The sequence below is a fragment of the Hemitrygon akajei genome, chromosome 27, assembly GCF_048418815.1.
Source record: "Hemitrygon akajei chromosome 27, sHemAka1.3, whole genome shotgun sequence".
Lineage (NCBI taxonomy): Eukaryota > Metazoa > Chordata > Chondrichthyes > Myliobatiformes > Dasyatidae > Hemitrygon > Hemitrygon akajei.
This window is the reverse complement of record NC_133150.1, coordinates 50,127,984-50,147,397: the sequence shown is the minus strand read 5'-3', so window position 1 is coordinate 50,147,397 and position 19,414 is coordinate 50,127,984. Positions and strand designations below refer to the sequence as shown.

Here is a 19,414-nt window from a genome sequence, read left to right as displayed (position 1 = left end):
CAAACCCTGTCAAAATCTGCTATGTATTTGCACCAATTAAGGATTGAGCTTGGATGCCAGGGTGGAGACACATTCCTACCAAAGGAGGTGTACGGTGCTCCTTCCCTCCACTGGCCTGCAGGTCACCCTTGGGCAAGGTGTTGCACCGGCTCAGCCCCCCGATCAGGGTCACATGATGCCATGGGAGCAGTGGTGGATGGTCATATGAGCAGCCGGTGCATATCACAAGTCCTGGTTATGTGATCACTGTCTCCGGAGAGGCAATCTCTGAAGAGTATTGATAACGGCTGGGGTCACCCATATTGTAAAGACACTGCCCAGAAGGATAAAATGGCAGCTACTTCTGTAGAAAGATTTGCCAAGAACAATCATGGTCATGGAAAGACCATGATCATCCATGTCATACAGCAAAACACAGAATGTTGATGATGAAGGACCGAGCGAAGGACTAGACATAATTCTATACTTGGTCACTGCAGAAAATTCTGGCTTGTTTGAATCCTGTGCCGTCTAATCCCTTAAAAAGGAGATGTCCATTGAGTGAGATTGACCACTCTACCAGGGCTTCCACGTCAGAGCATTTCCAGATCCCCGATCCAGAAACATATCGATCTCAGCTTTGAATTAACTCAGTGATGGAGCCTCCACAGCCTCTGGATGAGGAAATTCCAAAGGTCACCACCCTCTGAGTAAAGAAATTTCTCTTCGGCTCAGTCTTAAATAACTAATTCCTTATTCTCAAAGTATTTCCAAGATCATAAGGTCCTCAAGAAGATTTTAGGTGCTAAAACCAGACAAGCAAGGCCCTTGAGGAATATAAAAAGTCTTGAATCACATGTGTGAGTTTTTGAGTAAGTGACAAAGGGTAGGACAGTGGATGTAGCCTACATTTATAAACCCTCAAGTAAAGCTGGCAATGAGCTGGTAAATTAGACCTAAGACTGACTTGGTGCGGTGTTTTTTTGACTGGAGATCTGAGACCATTGGTACCATATGTAATCAGTGCTGGGATTTCTATTGTTTGTAATATGTGTCGACGATTTGGATAAAAGTGTAGTTGGTCTGATACACAACCACTTCTGAAATTGTTGCATTTGTGGGCAACAAAGAAATTTTTCAATGGAAGTTGGGAGAATATTGTTCAGTTAGAAATTTGGGCACAGGAATGGCAGATGGAGTTTAATCTAGACAAGTTCATTGGAATTTGATAGATGTATGATATATAAAGTTATGAAAGGCATAGAGAGGGGAAGTAGTCAGAGTTTCTTATCGTTTACTGAGCTCATAGGTTTACGATGCAAGAGGGGATGTTGCGTGAGGCAGGGTTTTTTTTACACGAGGTGCCTAGGATGTGCTGTTCCTGTTATGTCATAGGGTGGCTGCTGGGACGGACCCAAAAGCAGGACACAAACACGTTTTGTAGGGTTAACTAAATAGAGTTTATTAATAATTACAAGGAAAGCCATGACGCAAGGATAGAACAGAGAGAAATCAAGGAGAGAGCAAAGCGGAAGCGGGAATAAGCGTAATGGACTAGGAACAGCACTAGGAATGTCAAGAAAGCATGGGAAGAGGGGAAGAAACGATGCTGGACAAGACACAGGCCTTGGATAAGACTAGGATACAGGGCCTGGGCTAAGACTAGACTAGGAAAGCGAGACCTATACAAGGAATTAGGAACTTGGAACCTGGACAAGGACTCCGAGCCAGAGACTGGACAGGGACCCAGAACCTGAGTCTTGACTGGGGCTCGGACTCTGGATCTAGGCGAGGACAAGATGTGGCAAGGCAACAGGACTGGGCGAGGAACTCCTGCACAGGACGAGAATACAAAGCTTTGACTTGGACTTGGACTTGGTACTTGACCGTAGGAGCTTGGACTGGATACCTGAAAGTCGGAGCTTGGACTGGATACTTGAAAGTCGGAGCTTGGACTGGATACTTGAACATCGGAGCTTGGACTGGATACTTGAACATCGGAGCTTGGACTGGATACTTGAACATCGGAGCTTGGACTGAATACTTGAACATCGGAGCTTGGACTGGATACTTGAACATCGGAGCTTGGACTTGGAACTCAAACACGGAACATAGAACACTGAGCCGGGATTCCTCCTTAGTCACAGGACATGGAGCCAGGACTCTTCTTATTCATGGGACAGACTCAGACACAGGACATAGAACACTGAGCTGGGACTCCTCATTAGCCACAGGACGGAGTTGGGACTCTTCTTGACACAGGGTCAGGACCCTTCTAGGGTACAGGGCCAGTACCCCTTTTAGACACAGGACATGGATACGGAGACCACACAATGATAGACAGTACTATAACTGGGCACAAGTGTGCTCCAAGCAACAGTGAGCTCTTGACTCACCCTGGCGGGTTAACTTTGACGGACCCGCTCTGACAAGGGAAGGTGGCTTGCTGTCACTTGCTTCAGGGAGGAGACTTGGCTTGCTTCCGCAAGAAACTTAGTTGGCTCCGGTCAGATGACATTGGCTCATACTAGCTTCGGTGACTTCATTAACGCTCCATAACGCTCTTGCGCCGTACGGCTGAAAGCCGGAGACTTATAAACTGCCGGTTCGGTCGAGAGTAAATTGCTTTTAATCACCAAGCCCGAGGGACAGGGGAAAACAGGGAATTAAAGGGAAACAGGCAGTCAACGATTCCGATTGAAACACAGACAAAGGAAATTTAAAGGGAACCTGATCCGGACCATGACATGTTAACAATTCCTGCGATGTGCAGGTCACTGGTGAGACTCACATTTGGTTCCCAGCCCAAAATGTCCTTGAGCTGAGTAGCCAGCCCAGCCACTTACAGGTAGTTAAGAACAGAGCACATCTCTTTGGACAGGAGCCACATGTTGTCAGACTGGCAGGTTCCATACTCTGCCAGGTGTAAGTTAACCAGACTGGTTTGGTCAGCAATGCAGTCATTCCACAGAATTAGGTTTAATATCACCGGCATAAGTTGTGAACTTTGTTGTTATCAGACAGCAGTACATTGTGATGCATAATGATAAAAACTGTAAATTACAGAAAGAAGCAAATACAGTTAAATTAAGTAGCACAAAAAGAGAGAAATTGTAGTGAGGTAGTGTTCATGGTTTCAATGTCTATTCAGAAATCAGACGGCAGAGGGGAAGAGGCTGTTCCTGAATCACTGAGTGTGTGCTTCTGTACCTCCTCCCCAGTGGCAGCAATGCAAAGAGGGCATTTTCTGGCTGACGGGGTCCTTAATGATGGATGCTGCTTTTTTCAGGATTCACTCCTTGAAGATGCCGTGGATGCTGGGGAGGCTTGTGTCCATGATGGAGCTGACAGAGTTCTCAACTCTGGGCAGCTTATTTCAATCCTGTGCAGTGGCCCCTCCATACCAGACAGTGATACAGCGAGTTAAAATGTTCTCCATGGTACATAGAACATGGAAATCCACAGCACATTGCAGGCCCTTCGGCCCACAATGTTACGCCAACCATGTAACCTACTCTAGAAACTGCCTAGAATTTCCCTAGCGCAGGCCCTTTGTTTTTCTAAGGTCCGTGTGCTTATCTGAGAGGCTCTTTAAAGGACTCTGGTGTATCTGCCTCTTCCGCTGTCACTGCTGTGTATTCCACACACACCACACTCTGTGTGAAAAACTTACCTCTGACATCCCCCTTCCAAGCACCTTAAAACTATGACCCCTTGTATTAGCCATTTTGGCCGGCTGGTGGCGTAGTGGCATCAGCACTGGACTTTGGGGCAAGAGGTCCCGAGTTCGAATCCGGCCGGCTCCCTTGCACGCTCTCCATCCGTGCCTGGGTTGAGTGTCGAGCTAGCAACTCGACCTCGTAAAAATAAACCTGGAGAGGGATGGGTTCCGCCAGGTTTCAGACGCCCAAGACACGCCGTACGACGAGCAATCACCAAAAAGATCGGTGCAAAAAGCTTGTCATGACACACACAAGCACGCACTCATTAGCCCTGGGAAAAAGCCTCTGGCTGTAGAAATTTCTTGTCTGTAGAAATTCACGAATATCTTTGGTGAAATACCAAATCTCCTCAAACTCCTGATGAAATATAGCCACTGTCATGCCTTCTTTGTAACTGGCATCAATATGTTTGACCCAGGATTGATCGTCAGAGATGTTGACGCCCAGGAACTTGAAATCGCTCACTCTTTCCACTTCTGAATTACAAAAGTTCAAAGTAAATTTTATTATCAAAATACATCTATGTCACCATGTACAGCCCTGAAATTTATTTTGCTGTGGAGATACTCAGCAAATCTATAGAACTGTAACTATAACACGATCAATGAAAGATCAACTAGAGTGCAGAAGACAACAAAGGGTGCAAATGCAAATATATATAAATAGCAATAAATAACGAGAACACGAGGTAATAAGATAGAGTCCTTGAAAGTGAGATCATTGGTTGTAGGAACATTTCAATGATGGGCAAATGAGCCCTTTTATTCAAGAGCTTGACGGTTGTAGGGTAGTAACTGTTCTTGAACCTGGTGGTGTGAGTCCTGAAGCTCTTGAACCTTCTCCCTGTTGGCAGCAGTGAGAAGAGAGCATGACCTGGGTGGTGGTTTATATATAGTAGTTATTTTTAGCTTAATTATCTGACTATACAATCCCCATCTGCTGTTAAACCAGCCTTCTACATCTCTAGTAAATAATCCATTAAGGCACGGTGTTTGCAATATGCTACTTTTGGTTTCTATTTATACTTGCATAGACTTAACCCAATGTATCTTGACAACATCTAAATTAAAGCTTTTATTTAATCATTGTTGCTGTTACTTTCACAGTTTCTACCGGTAATATTTCATGATACATAAAAAGAAAATATTGCACATCTGGAGGTATCAGTCCCTGCCCCTGCCACACGCTGTAATCACTCAGCACTCTGAAGGAGTAATTGCGCAGTGCACAACATCACAAGGAGGGAACGCTACAAATAACAGCACAGATGCCGGAGCTGGAAGCCAACTGCTCTCTATTACTGGTGTAACATTCCACTTCACAGTGGTGAAAATTGCAAACGCCTCTCTCAAACGAGAGGCACTTATTTAGCAATACCACATGAAAAGCGTGTTTAACGAGAAAACAGCTGTGATTATGACTTTCAAGGCATCCAAATCCACGCAGGAGGAAAAAAGCCACTCCACAAATATTCCTGTCGGCGCTCACTTTGCAGAATGGAGTGTTGGAAATTGCTGAGATCTCTGCTTTGTATTTTTGAAGGAGCAGTCTTGTTTAATCTACAGCTGTGCCTTCATTACCGCCCGTAACCTCCACTGACACTCTCGATACTCACAACATGCAGAACTCTACCCCGTGCATCTAATTAACATTCTGACAGAACAGGTGGTTCCAGATAAATGATGAACAGCCAAGCCAAGAGAGGTTTTTGCTGCGATCAGCAAATAATATTTGGAAAAGGATTTCAATAGATTGTGTTCTTTGCAATATCTGTACCCACGCTATTTAATAATTTATCATATAATCATATCCAGCCAAGCAGCATTGAAAGCACTGACACATGCAATTCCCATTGAAGACTTTATTAAGAAGGAAAAGACTTGCTTTCCTCCAGCACCTCTGGTCACACACCAGGGCCTTTCCGTGTGCATTCTCCTTTGTATCGTGGGGTGGTTGCACAGAAAGATCCCACAGACAGCTATATGATATTTTCTAGGAGTTAAGGGGCAAATTTGGCCAGGGCACAGGGTAGATTCTCAGTTTGCTTTCGGGAACACACTGAGAGCATTTGCAGCTCCCTGTGGGAATAGACAGCGTTCGGCATCTCATTCTAAATATGGAGTCTCTGGTTACTCTGTGCTCCACCAGGACTGCTCCATACACGCTTCAGGCTCTGAGGTGAGACTTAAGCCATTAGCCTCCTGATTCAGGGACCAGTGAGATGCTACTGATTTCCACAGCCTTTCCACATAGTGCAGGAATACCAGAGCACAAAAATAGGCCATTCAGCTCATCTAGTCTGTGCCAGACCATTATATTGCCTAATCACCTGGACCATCGCCCTCCACACCCTTCCCATTCATGTACTTACCAAACTTCCCTTAAAAGTTGCAATCAAACGAGCATCCACCACTTCTGCTGGCAGCCCATTCCACACTCAAACTGCCCTCTGAGTGAAGAAGTTCTCCCTCAGGTTCCCTTTAAGTTCAGTTTCATGTTTATTGTCTTTCAGCCATACACGTGTATACAGCTGAATGAAACATTGGTCCTCTGAGGTCAAGGTACAAAACACAATACATATAGTCACACACAGCACACATAATAGAGCACCAACACTGTAGCTCTGATAAAGCACAATACAATCACAAAATAAAATTAGCATGTCCCTGAGTGTTATGACCTGAAGATTGATGGTGCATAGGATGTTGTCCTAGAGCCATATTTTTGCAAGAACAAGCACACAGCAGTTCCTCGCCTCGCACTGGGTAATATTTTACCTTTCATTCAGAACCTATGATCTCTGGTCTCACCCAGCCTCAGTACATTGAAATGCCCATGGTAGAGGTGGAGTTGTTACCTCTGTAATTGGCAGTGTGGAGCAGGGTCCATCTTCGGCTTTCTGTTATTACTTTCCAGCTAAGATTTCAGCTCGTTTATTGTGTTAATTCACAATGTGAAGAGGGAAAATCTTTTCATTATCATTACAACATTGCAAGGCAACATTGACCATTGATGAGATATTCTCTGAAAACCAACGAACAAACATTTTTGTAAAGGCACTTTGAAGTTGATGGATCAATGGACAAGATTGGCACCCAGCTTTTATGAAGCTGTGAAAGCTGTCAATTATTTCTCAAAAACAGGGATTACTTATTGACAATTCAATGCATCCAAATGTAAAACTACTTTGTGTTTTGTTGTAATTCAGTGGCAATACTTCCCTGATTGTCTTCGGAACCAACTTGGATATAATTCAAGAACCCAGGATCCGGGTGAAATACAACAGCCAGGAATCTCTCAACGTAAGTCATTGACCAATGCTAAACGCTCTTCCCGATGGCACAAGTTTACGTTGTGTGATGGTTACGATGGTCTCACTGCGTCTTGTACTGGCAGGGACAATGATGGGCCTACTTAGATCATAAGACCATTAGGCATAGGAGGAGGATTGGGCCATTGGCCCATCGAGTTCTCTGCCATAACACCATGGCTGATTTAATATCCCTCTCAGCCTCATTCTCCTCCCTTCTCCCGATAACCTTTGACATCCTGACTAATCAGGAAACTATCAATCTCCACTTTAAATACACCCGGTGACTTGGCCTTCACAGCCGTCCGTGGCAGTGAATTCCACAGATTCACCAGCCTCCTCCTCATCTCCAATCTACAGGGACAGCGCTCTAGTCTGAGGCTGTGCCCTGTGATCCTAGACTCTCCGGTTATAGGAAACATCCTCTCCACATTTCAGTGACTCTATAAAGTGGGGCGAGGGAGCAGGTCAGAGGAAGGGACAGTGATCAAAAACAATCCCTCGGCGGCCTCCACAGTGTCTGTTTAAAAGGAGCAGGCATCCAGCCAAGCATCAAGCAGCATTCACATTATCAATCCAACAGTGTTTTGGATTTATAGACTTATCTTTTATTGTTTATTCTCGTGAATTATACAAATATAGAGAAGGATTATGAAGCAGCCGATTAGCAAATTATTTCATAATCATGCTCAGATGAAGTGGAAAAGCGGTGAGTTCCAGTTACAGCAAGGTGCCATGTGGTAACACAGGGAAAATAGAGCATTCTGTGCAAATTCCTTACCTGTTACTGTCGCACAGAGAGGGTTAGTGGAATCTCTGAAAGTCCTTAATGGTGTTTAATGGGAGATTAACGGGACAAAAACACCTTTGTCAGCATTGAAAGAAGGAGGTCGTGCACGAGAGAGAGAAATCAGTATTGATTTAACTTTGTATTTTTCTGTGGCCTTTTTTTAATTCAGTAAATTAGTCATTAGTTCACTGTGGAAAAACTCGTGGGGCTCTGTCTGGCTGGGACAGGATTGACTGCATGGGATTTCAGTTCAATATCTGGAGAGTTTGCTTCACAGAATCTCATTTTTGGACTGCATTCATGCTGGGAAATTTAGTTTAAATTAACTCTCCCTTGAGGGAGAGAGGAATGAAAAATAAAGCAACAGTACATCAAGCTGTACTTTCATATGTACTTGTAGGCTGTAAAATTATTGATTTTTTTAAAAAGAAAATTATCACTGCGGTGTTTTGTGTACCAGAGGGAGAGAGAATGGTATAGAATATGTCCGTTTATGTCGCTGTAATTTACAGAACAGTTTTGTTTGTCTAGGTGAATAATAAAACACAATCAATATGAGGAACTCTATTTGCCGGCCTTTTAACTCCACTTGTAGCAGTGTAAGGGATAGTTGTTGAAACTGGAGAACTGCCAGCATTTAGTGACCAGCAATCCTCTGCTGGGACTCCTTCAGACCTGCCTGCTGGTCGTATCTCAAGGTGGATGCTTTTGGACGATGAAAGCCACCCACTCCGTCCCTCTCTCCCCCACTGTTGGTGGGAGTTCATTGCTTTGTCAGATACAACATGGAATAAGGCCCTTCTGGCCCTTTGAACAGCGCTGCCTGGCAAACCCCGAATTAATCGTAGCCTAATTACAGGATAAATTGCATTGACCAATTAGCCTGTCAACCGATATGTCGAGGTCATTGAACCCAGTCACTGGTACTGTAAAGTGTTGTGCTAACCACTACACTACCGTGCGATGGGAATTGAACCCGGGTCACTGGTACTGTAAAGTGTTGTGCTAACCACTACACTACCGTGCGATGGGAATTGAACCCGGGTCACTGGTACCGTAAAATGTTGTGCTAACCACTACACTACCGTGCGATGGGAATTGATCCCGGGTCACTGGTACCGTAAAATGTTGTGCTAACCACTACACTACCGTGAGATGGGAATTGAACCCGGGTCACTGGTACCGTAAAATGTTGTGCTAACCACTACACTACCATGCAGTAGGACTTGAACCGAGGTCGACAGTACTGTAAAGTGTTTGCTAACCACTACACTACCGTATGGTGAGAATTGAACTGAGATCATCAGTACTGTAAAGTGTTTGCTAACCACTACACTCCTGTGCCACCCCGGAGGACATAGCCATATCTGACATGATGCATTTGGATGATTGCATGGTCTTCCATCCACGACCATGATTGTTCTTGGCAAAATTTTCTACAGAAGTGGTTTGCCATTGCCACCTTCTGGGCAGTGTCTTTACAAGACGGGTGCCCCCAGCCATTATCAATACTCTTCAGAGATTGTCTGCCTAGAGTCAGTGGTCGCATAACCAGGACTTGTGATCTGCACCGGCTGCTCATACAACCATCCACTATCTGCTCCCGTGGCTTCACGTGACCCTGATCGGGGGGCTAAGCAGGTGCTACACCTCGCCCAAGGGTGACCTGCAGGCTAGCGGAGGAAGGAGCACCTTACACCTCCTTTGGTAGAGACCTATTTCCACCCTGCCACCCATGTATTGAGATAACTTTTGTAAAATCACCTATCTTTAATACTCATTGGTTTTCAAACAGTCCTTTCATACAGTGATTCCATGGGTAATATTCTGATTTCTTTTCACTTTGCTGTGCATTTCCTGCAGCTTTCAGGGTTATAGGGGGGTGACAAGGTAAGATCTTCACACAGAGAGCATTGGGTGTGTCGATCACATTTGGAGTCTTGTTTTCAGTTCTGGTTGCCTCATTATAGGAAGGATATGGAAGCTTTAGGGAGTGAGCAGAGGAGATTTTCCAGTAATTTGCCATGTCTCATAAGGACAGGATGGATGAGCTAGGGATCTTCTCTTTGGAGTGAAGGAGGAGGAGAGGTGACTTGATAGAGGTGTAGAAGATGATAAACAGAATAGATTGAGAAGATAGCCAGAGACTTTTCCCAAGGGTGGAAATGGTTAATACGAAGAGGCTTAATTTTAAGATGATTGGAGTAAAGTATGGAGGTGATGTCAGAGGGAGGTGTTTTAATTTAAGAGAATGGTGGCTGAGTAGGACACACTGCAAGGGGTGGTGGTACAGGCAGATACATTAGGTAGGCATATGGATGATAGGAAAATGGAGGGCTATGTGGGAGGGAAGGGTTAAATTGATCTTAGAATAGATTTAAAGATTGGCATGACTTCATGGGCTGAAGGGCCTGTACTGTGCTGTCATGTTCTTTGTTCTATCATCTCCATCCTCCCTGTCATCGTAACCATGGATACCTCCCCCCACAGGGTGCTGTGTGCTGATCCCTTTGCCGTACACTCTGCTCACACATGACCAGACTCAGAAACAGTTCCTTTCCCCAGGCAGTAAGGCTGATCAACACCTCCACCCTCTCCACACCCCCAGTCACCACTACTTTCTCATTTCTTGTTACAGTCATCTTATGTACAGACATTCCTGTGCCTAGCGTCACTTTATGGACATACAATCAATCTGTGTTTACACTACAAGCTGTCTTATGTATTCCTATTTATTGCGTTTATATTATTGTAAACACTATAGAGATTCTGCAGAGCAACACACACAAAATGCTGGAGGAACTCAGCAGGTCAGGCAGCATCCGAGGACATGAACAAACAGTCCTGAAGAAGGCTTTCAGCCTGAAACGTTGACTGTTTATTCATTTCCATAGATCCTGCCTGACCTGCTGAGTTCCTCCAGCATTTTGTGAGTGTTGTTGTTATTGTGTTCGTGCTTTTTTTTCTGTTGCATTGGATCCATAGTAGCAATTATTTCATTCTCCTTTACACGTGTGCAGGGAATGACATTAAACAATCCTGAATCTTGAATCAGTGTTCTCTGTATCCATGTGAGGTTGAGCTTGTGCTGATGTTGAAAGGAGATTCATGCCTCTTGTCCTGTTGCAGGTGTGTGAAGTGGTGAACTCTACGACCATGACCTGCCGAGCCCCCGCTCTCACCCACGAGCACCAGCCTGGGCACGACACCGTGGAGCGTCCCGATGAGTTTGGTTTTGTCTTCGACAACGTGCAGGCTCTGCTGATTTATAACAACACCAACTTCGTCTTCTACCCCAACCCGAGCTTTGAAGCTCTGAGTGTAACAGGCATGCTGGAACAGAAGCCAGGCGCCCCCATTATACTCAAAGTACGTGCCTACAACCGTAAGTTGGAGTGCCGCGGTGTACGCTCATCCCCTCCCCTGTTCCGCTGTGGCCTTGGCTGTCTCAGCAGCTCACTGTGATGCTGTTGGAAGGGTTCAACACAGGAGAACTTGCAGATGCTGGAAATCTTGAACAACACCCACAAAGTGCCGGAGGAACTTGGCATGTATGGAGGGGAATCAACAGTGAGACCCTTCATCAGGTTTGGAAAGGAAGGGGGCAGAAGGCAGAATAAGAACTGGGGGAAAGGGAGGAATACAAGGTGGAAGATGATAGTTATACATTATGTATCACCTCCCAGTTTCTTACTTCATCCCTCCTCCCTCCACGGAAGGCTCCTGATGAAGGGTGGATCTTGGTCTCGTTCTGAAGCATCAACTGTTTATTCCTCTCCGTCGATACTGCCTGACCTGCTGAGATCCTCCAGCATTTTGTGGGTGTTGCTCTGGATTTCCAGCATCTGTAGAAACTCTTTTGTTTCTGATCCAGCTGTCATGGCAGTTCAATCGACTCATTCTGAAATGACCCAGCACGCAGAGCACAAGTCGGCACGAGAGAGTGCAGACACTGGATTCTGGGGCAACAGAGAACTAATCCAGCAGGTGAAAAAGCATCTGTTGGTTGAATGGGCGGTACTCCCACACTCCCCTCCCACTGGGACTCCTATTCCTCTGTTCCCACCTACCCTCCCCACCTCCCTTGTTTGATCCCATGCTCCACCTTCCTCTCCCATCAGATTCTACCATCTTAAGCCGTTTGTCAACCCCACCCCTCAGCTCCCAGCCTTTGTAACTATTTCCACCTGTCCCCTCACCTGGACCCACCCATCCCAGAGAAGTGTCTGGTGACCTGCAGTGTATGTACTTTAATAATAAATTTATGAACTTTGTACATACAATAAGAACACAGGCTGAGCATATACGTGCACAATATGTGTGTGGTGTATACCTGCGCTTTGGTTGTGTACTTGCGTTGTACGTGTGAAGATATTCTTTACAGACACACTGTGTAATGTGCACATTGTACTAAAACCACTGGCACGGTGAGGGGGTGAATGATCCTCTCGAGCGTAGAGGAAGGTCTATAACGATGGAGACCTTTACAATGACACAGACAGTAAGGGAGTGCAAATTCCTGAAATGGGATGCAGCAATTGTCAAATTGTAGGAAGGAGCATTTCCTCATATTGGTCTACTGGTGGTTGCCCATCATGTCCAATGATGACAAGAAACCCATGCAGGAGAGTTTTTAAAGTGGAAAAGACGTTGCACTGGGGCAGTTCCACTCTCTGGACGTCAGAAGTGTGGGTCCAGCAGTACGAACAAGCGTCCCAAACTGGGATCTTCCTTGGTTGCAGTGGGTGACCATGACATCTTCTGCACCTTGTCTTGCCCTTCGCCCTCCACAGAATGTTACAGTACTGCCTTCCCATCCATTGGATATCACTGAGGCTTTGACCATGTGTGAGGCGTTCGTGAGGAAGACGTTGATTGATATTTATAAAGAGAAAAGCAAATAGATTGCTGTAAAAATCAATCCACAGTATCTTCCTGCTTCTGTCTGTACCCACTCTGATCCACGTGATCCATAAAGGAATCGACCAGGGAGATAAAGTCTTCACCCCAAGACGGCAAGCAAAAAAGCACAGTTTGCTATTTTCAAAATATTTAATTTCCTGGCTTCATCAGCCCACAGAGAAAAGATTCAACCAGGATGCAGAAGGGAAAGGAAAACAGCATTTAGAAAATTATGATTTAAAAAGCAGGACAAAAGATTAGCTTTATTTGTCACATATGCATTGAAACTTTGAAACACAGAGTGAAATTTGTCGTATTTGTTTAATTAAGAAACCCAGCAGGAATGGCAGGGTCTTCACCCTTACACTGATATCTTCCATCTGTAATTAATGTTTCAATGCCTGTGATATTGACTTTATTTTTACAGTTGCTCTTGAGATAAATGAAGTGTGATAAATGGATGTTTTTGCGCGACAGTCTGATAACATTCAAATCATTACTCGAACTAGCTTCTTCTGTCCTGTTCCCGCTCCATATTCAGGTGTTTTAAAACAATCTGCCCCGATCTCCATGGGACACGCTCAACAATCAGACTTTCCGTCAGCAGTCAGACCTCTTCCCCAACATCTACTTTTACCCGTCAGAGACAAATAATCCTGACAAGCCGGCAAGCTGTTCATTAAAACATTCCCACTTGGAGAAGGCCAACCTTCATCTTTCAATATTTTGTTCACGTGAGATTTGTCATGCTGTCACATGATCTATTAAGTCATGGAGTTAAGTCCGGTCAAGTTTATTGTCCTGTGCACCAGTACAGGGAGATGCAAGAACAATGCAAAGTTAATTGCAGCGGCTTCACAGGCACCTAAATATATCCAACACACCCAGTATAAATTGTATAAGACCCTGAAGAAGAATATTGTGTAATGAAGACTATTTATTTATCTATTTGTTTATTGAGATACAGTGCAGAACAGCTCTTTTGTCCCTTCAAGCTGCACCGCCCATAAATCCCCAATTCAATCCTAGCCCAGTCACATGACGATTTACAAGGCTCAATTAATCTACCAACTGGTACGTCTTTGGAGCATGGGAGGAAACGAGAACACCTGGGGGAAGCCCACATGGTCACAGGGAGAACGTACAAACTCCTTACAGACAGCAGTGAGAATCAGACAAGTCCATACGATAGCATAGCATTTAGCACAATGCTTTTACAGCTCGGGGCATCAGAATTCAGAGTTCAGTTCCGGCCTCCTCTGTAGAAAGTTTGTACATACTACCCATCAGCATGAAGGTTTCTTCTTGGTGCTCTGGTTTCCTCCCACAGTCCAAAGATGTACTGGTTAGTAGCTTTCTTGGTCCTGTGATTGGGCGAGGGTTAGGTCAGCAGGTTACGGAGCGGTACAGATCAGTGGCCAGAAGGGCCTGTTCTGCACCATATTTCTAAAATTAAAAACATAGACACGGATCGAAGTCGCCCGTTGCTGAGGTAGGGTTAGGGGTGTGTCGGGTGGTCAGGCCAGTGAACCCTAGGCCAAGCGTACAGATGCCATCAGGGTGCAGGATGAACATCACATTTGGTGCCCCTCCTCTCTGTCCACGGTTTCTGAATGGGTTCCCTCACCATGAGGTGGAGTTGAAGAACCAAGAAAAGACCTCCCCGAGTGAGCAACCGGTCTCCCCTGCCGTGTGTGGTCCGCAATCAGTGTATAGGTTCATCCCACCGACAGTGATTAATGAAATCTTCTTCAATCCTCGTTATTTGTGTAAGAAATGTAAACGTACTGAGCAGAGGTTTAAATCTTTTTTTACTTGAGTCCTGGACATTAAAAATGAGGGCTTCTTGAATTTTGAATACAGATATTACTGACGCTACCCAACTCTAATTAACCTCCTGAGGGAAGTGAAGAATAAACAGGCCAATTTTACAAGAAGATAAAGCTTTCTGAATTTTTTCCCTAAATCAGCAAAATAATGGAATAAATGTGGTGATTAATCTTGTGTTGTAACACGGCCTGTTTAACCCAGGTCACTTATAGCCAGAGCTTTTGCTATGCTAATGGTTTGTTTTCAGTTTTTCTTAGTTCATTCCAAGTAATTCAACAACAATTACTAAACATCAGTCTGAGGGATAACCACCAGTAGGAAACTGTGGAAAACATTCTGTAGTTTTTGTCCTTGGGAAGGCACGGCAGTGTAGAGGGGAATTTGAGGGGCATTTAAGGGGCATAACAGTTAACGTAAGGCTTTAAAGCACCAGCAATCAGGGTCAATTACCTCCACTGTCTGTAAGGGGTTTGTACGTTCTCCCCATGACTGCTGTACAACCATGATTATGTTCTATCCTCCGATCACCCCTCCCAGCCATGAGGTGTCTTTCCGACACATAATTCCTGACTGGTAGGGTGTCTTCCATCTCCTTCTACTGTTTCACTCTCTGACTATCCTGCCACAAATTAAGGCTCAACCCTTTGCCATCTGGCTTTTTAATGCCTGGTTTTGTTCAACGATTCAATGGTTCCATTTAATATCAGAGAATGTATACAGTATACAACCTGAAATTCCTACTCTTCACAGACATCCACCAAACAGAAGAAAAACACCAAATAATGGATGACAGAAAATTGTTAGAACCCCAAAGCCCCCTTCCCCTTCCATGTGCAAACAACAGAAAAGCATCAACCCTTCCTCCCCCACCTCCCTCAGCAAAAGCACCAGCCCCTCCACCAAAGTAACCACAATCCAGAGTCCATCAAAAAGAACAACACAGATACCTCAGCAAATGGAGATTTCTGGGGAGCTTTTGGAGGTGCTTCGACAAGATAGATAGGTGGGCAAGGTGGAAAGAATCTTTTTCCCAGGGTAGAAATGTCAAGTACTAGAGGGTATATCTTTAAGGTGAAATTGGAATTGATTTCCAAAGGTGCAATGAAAAGAACTTGTCCTACATACTGTTCATTCAGATCAGATCATTACACCGTGTATTGAGGTAGGACAAGGTAAAACAATAGCAGAATGCAGAATAAATAGCTCCAGGGAAAGTGCAGTACAGGATCATAATGAGGTAGATTGTGAGGGCAAGAATCTATTTTATCCAACTAGGGGTAAATGATGTAAGATTTTTACACGAGTGTGGTTGGTGCCTGGAACGTGCTGCCAGGCAGTAGTGGAAGCAGATACAACAGCAAGCCTCAAGAAACATTTAGACTGGCATTTGACCAGAAAGGGAATGGAGGGATATGGACCACATGCACACAGGCAGGATTAGTTAAGTTGACATTACTATTCGTGCAGAAGGATCTTTCTGTCCTTTAAGTATGATACTTCAATTAATTTGGTTCAAGTTGTGCTGATCTCTTCAACAGCCTGATAGTACTCTGTATGTAGATGGCCCATATCCCTCCATTCCCTCTCTATATATGGCCCATATCCCTCCATTCCCTGTCTATACATGGCCCATATCCCACCATTCCCTGTCTATACATGGCCCATACCCCTCCATTCCCTGTCTATACATAGTACATACCCCTCCATTCCCTGTCTATACATAGTACATACCCCTCCATTCCCTGTCTATACATGGCCCATACCCCTCCATTCCCTGTCTATACATAGTACATACCCCTCCATTCCCTGTCTATACATGGCCCATACCCCTCCATTCCCTGTCTATACATAGTACATACCCCTCCATTCCCTGTCTATACATGGTCCATATCCCTCCATTCCCTGTCTATACATAGTACATACCCCTCCACTCCCTGTCTATACATAGTACATACCCCTCCATTCCCTGTCTATACATGGTCCATATCCCTCCATTCCCTGTCTTTACATGATTTATGTCCCTCCATTCCCTGTACATGGTCCATATCCCTCAATTTGCTGTCTGTACATTGTCTATATCCTCTACTCCCTGTCTGTTCATATGCCTGTCTCATCAGAATTAATTCTGTAGTTCATTATCGGTTTAGTAACAATTGACTCCTGGACAATTATAACAGCTCACTGGGATTTGTCCATGGGCAATGGGGCAGAGAAATAAAGGTTAATTTAAATATAATAAACAGTTAAATATTAAATCAATTACCTGGAAGTTATAATATAAATTATCAGTTTTTATAATTAGTTTCTGGGTGGTAGAATAGTCAGTTTCAGAAAAGTTAATTAATCTTCTGTAGATAAGAAATGCTTTGACGTATCTAGTTATATTTTATGACACAGATCAATAATTGTCAGTCAATACTAGGCAGGTTAATTGGATTTGACCAGCATAGTTTAAAAAAATGAAGGAACTGATATTCTGAATTTAAAGGTTTATTAAAATGCACTGTTGGTGGGACTGTGTGTGACAGGATGTTGCAATCAACACTCGAGGCTGCATCAGAAACAGAGATTTGTTTTGGATTCCATTTAACCTTGGCTGCAAAGAGTTTTTCTTGGAGAGGTGAACGTGGAATTGTTCTGTTGGCAGGGACGGAACCTGCTTCCGCCCGCAGCTGGAGGAGCGAAGCTGAACTACACCGTGCTGATCGGGGACACGCCGTGTGCCGTCACGGTCTCCGAGACACAGTTACTCTGCGAACCTCCCAACCTGAGCGGGCAGCTTCGTGTTCTGGTGAGCAGTCTGATGCTGCTAACTGTAGCATGCATCTCCAGTCTAAGCCACTTTACATGTAATGGATTTCACATACCACAAATCACAGCACTGCTCACATCCTACCAATCCATTATTCTTCATTTCCCACCTCATGTTTACCCTTCTCACTCCGCTTCTTCTTAGTTGCTCCTTCGATCCCACCAGTCACATTGTTCTTCACTTCCCACCAATCACAGTGCTCCTTCGATCCCACCAGTCACATTGTTCCTCACTTCCCACCAATCACAGTGCTCCTTCGATCCCACCAGTCACATTGTTCCTCACTTCCCACCAATCACAGTGGGCCTCAGGACTTCTTACAGTAAGTCAGGTAGTCTGTGGAGAGATGAATTGACTTTAGGGGATCAGATCTCTCTCCATAGATGCTGTCTGGCCTGCTGAGTGTTTGCAGAATTTTCTGTTTTTATTTCACACACGTGCAGCATCTGCAGCTTTTTAACTTTCAGTTATCCCTCCACCCTCTTCCCCCTCTCCCTGTTCCTCCAGCAGAATCCATCATACCACCCTTTGGGCTTTTCTTCTTTCTCACCCACCAACTGAACCACTACCCCTCTCCTCTCACCCCTTCTTTGGGAAGTGACCCATCCTGAGAGAAAGCCTACCACTGGGGCAACAGATTGGGCTTCATACACAGTGGGACACTTTGGGTCCCCATCACTGTAGGTTCTTGGCCAAGCACTGGTCCCACTGCAGAACACTTTTTGGACTCATGCTGTCTGAGCTTTACAATAAACACAACTTGTACTGTAGCTGGAACCACTCTGTCAGGGGCAGACATTGAATACGATGTTGGAAAGTGCTTCTTGTCCCCAGTTGAACTGTGTTTGTTGGTTTTTGGTTTGAGTTTGGCCCTGGTGACAGGGTGTAACCCTCATTCTGTTATGTGCTCCAGGTACAAGTGGGCGGGTTACAGTTCTCACCAGGGACGGTCTACATCCTGTCCGACAGCCTGCTCACTCTGCCGGCCATCGCCAGCATCGTGGCAGGGGGGACCCTCCTGCTGGTCATCGTGGTCATTGTCGTCATTGCCTACAAGCGCAAGTCCAGGGAGAACGACCTGACCCTGAAACGTCTGCAGATGCAAATGGACAACCTCGAATCCCGGGTGGCCCTGGAATGCAAGGAGGGTAAGAACCATGCAAAGTTAAACGTCACTGCTTGGGTCCAGTGTGGGTGAGGTGGAAGTTCAAGGCTGCCCGACTGAGAAATCTTACTAGAACTGACATTAGATTGGCTGCAGCTCCCTGATTGGAGAGGAAAGCTGCCCATTTGAAAGGCAAACTTCACCCAAGTGCAAGCAGGAAGCTGGATGGGTCAGTGATAACCAATTGCGGACCCTCCAACGTGGGGCATTGAATTCACTCCTCATGCTACCAAATCAAAATGTGGCAAAGAACTTCCTATTACAGCAAGGATTCACAACCTTTTTATGCCATGGAGCCTTACTATTAATGGAGGTGTCCATGGACCCCAGGTTGGGGCCCCTATCAGTTAGGTGCCCTGCTGGAGCCATTGTGGTTTCAGTTATGGGATGCATGTTCTCAGAAGATGCTGGGAGTAGAGTCAAAATCAGAATCAGATTTAGTATCACTGGTATATGTTGTGTGATTTGTTGTTTTGTGGTAACAAGACATTGCAGTACATAACAAATACTATAAATTACCATAAGTATATATACTGTATATATAAAGTTAAATTAAATAAGTCGTGCAAAAAGAGAGGAAAAATTATCAGGTAGTCTTTATGGGTTCAATGTCTATTCAGAAATCTGATGGCATAGAGGAAGAAGCTGTTCCTGAAACATTGAGTGTGTGCCTTCAGGCTCCTGTCCTTCCTTCCTGATGGTAGCAATGAGCAGAGGGTATGTCCTGGGTGATGGGGGTCCTTAAAGATGGATACCACCTTTTTGAGGCATTGCCTTTTGAAGGTGCCCTGGATGCTGGGGAGGTTAGTACCCATGATGAGTTTACAACTTCCTGCAGTTTTTTCCAATCCTGTGCAGTGCTGCCTCCATACTAGGTGGTAATGCAGCCAGTTAGAATGCTCTC

At 44.9% G+C, this 19,414-nt stretch overlaps 1 protein-coding gene across 4 annotated transcripts in view; it reads left to right on the top strand.

Moving 5' to 3' along the window:
• plxna2 (plexin A2) overlaps positions 1 to 19,414 on the top strand; it is a 574,692-nt gene that overhangs the window by 477,234 nt on the left and 78,044 nt on the right. For all 4 annotated transcript variants that reach the window (XM_073030937.1, XM_073030940.1, XM_073030939.1 and 1 more), the window contains 4 exons: positions 6,910 to 7,003; positions 10,931 to 11,170; positions 17,181 to 17,324; positions 18,259 to 18,493. In XM_073030937.1, the coding sequence (XP_072887038.1) occupies positions 6,910 to 7,003; positions 10,931 to 11,170; positions 17,181 to 17,324; positions 18,259 to 18,493 (713 nt within the window). The remainder of the gene's footprint in view (positions 1 to 6,909; positions 7,004 to 10,930; positions 11,171 to 17,180; positions 17,325 to 18,258; positions 18,494 to 19,414) is intronic.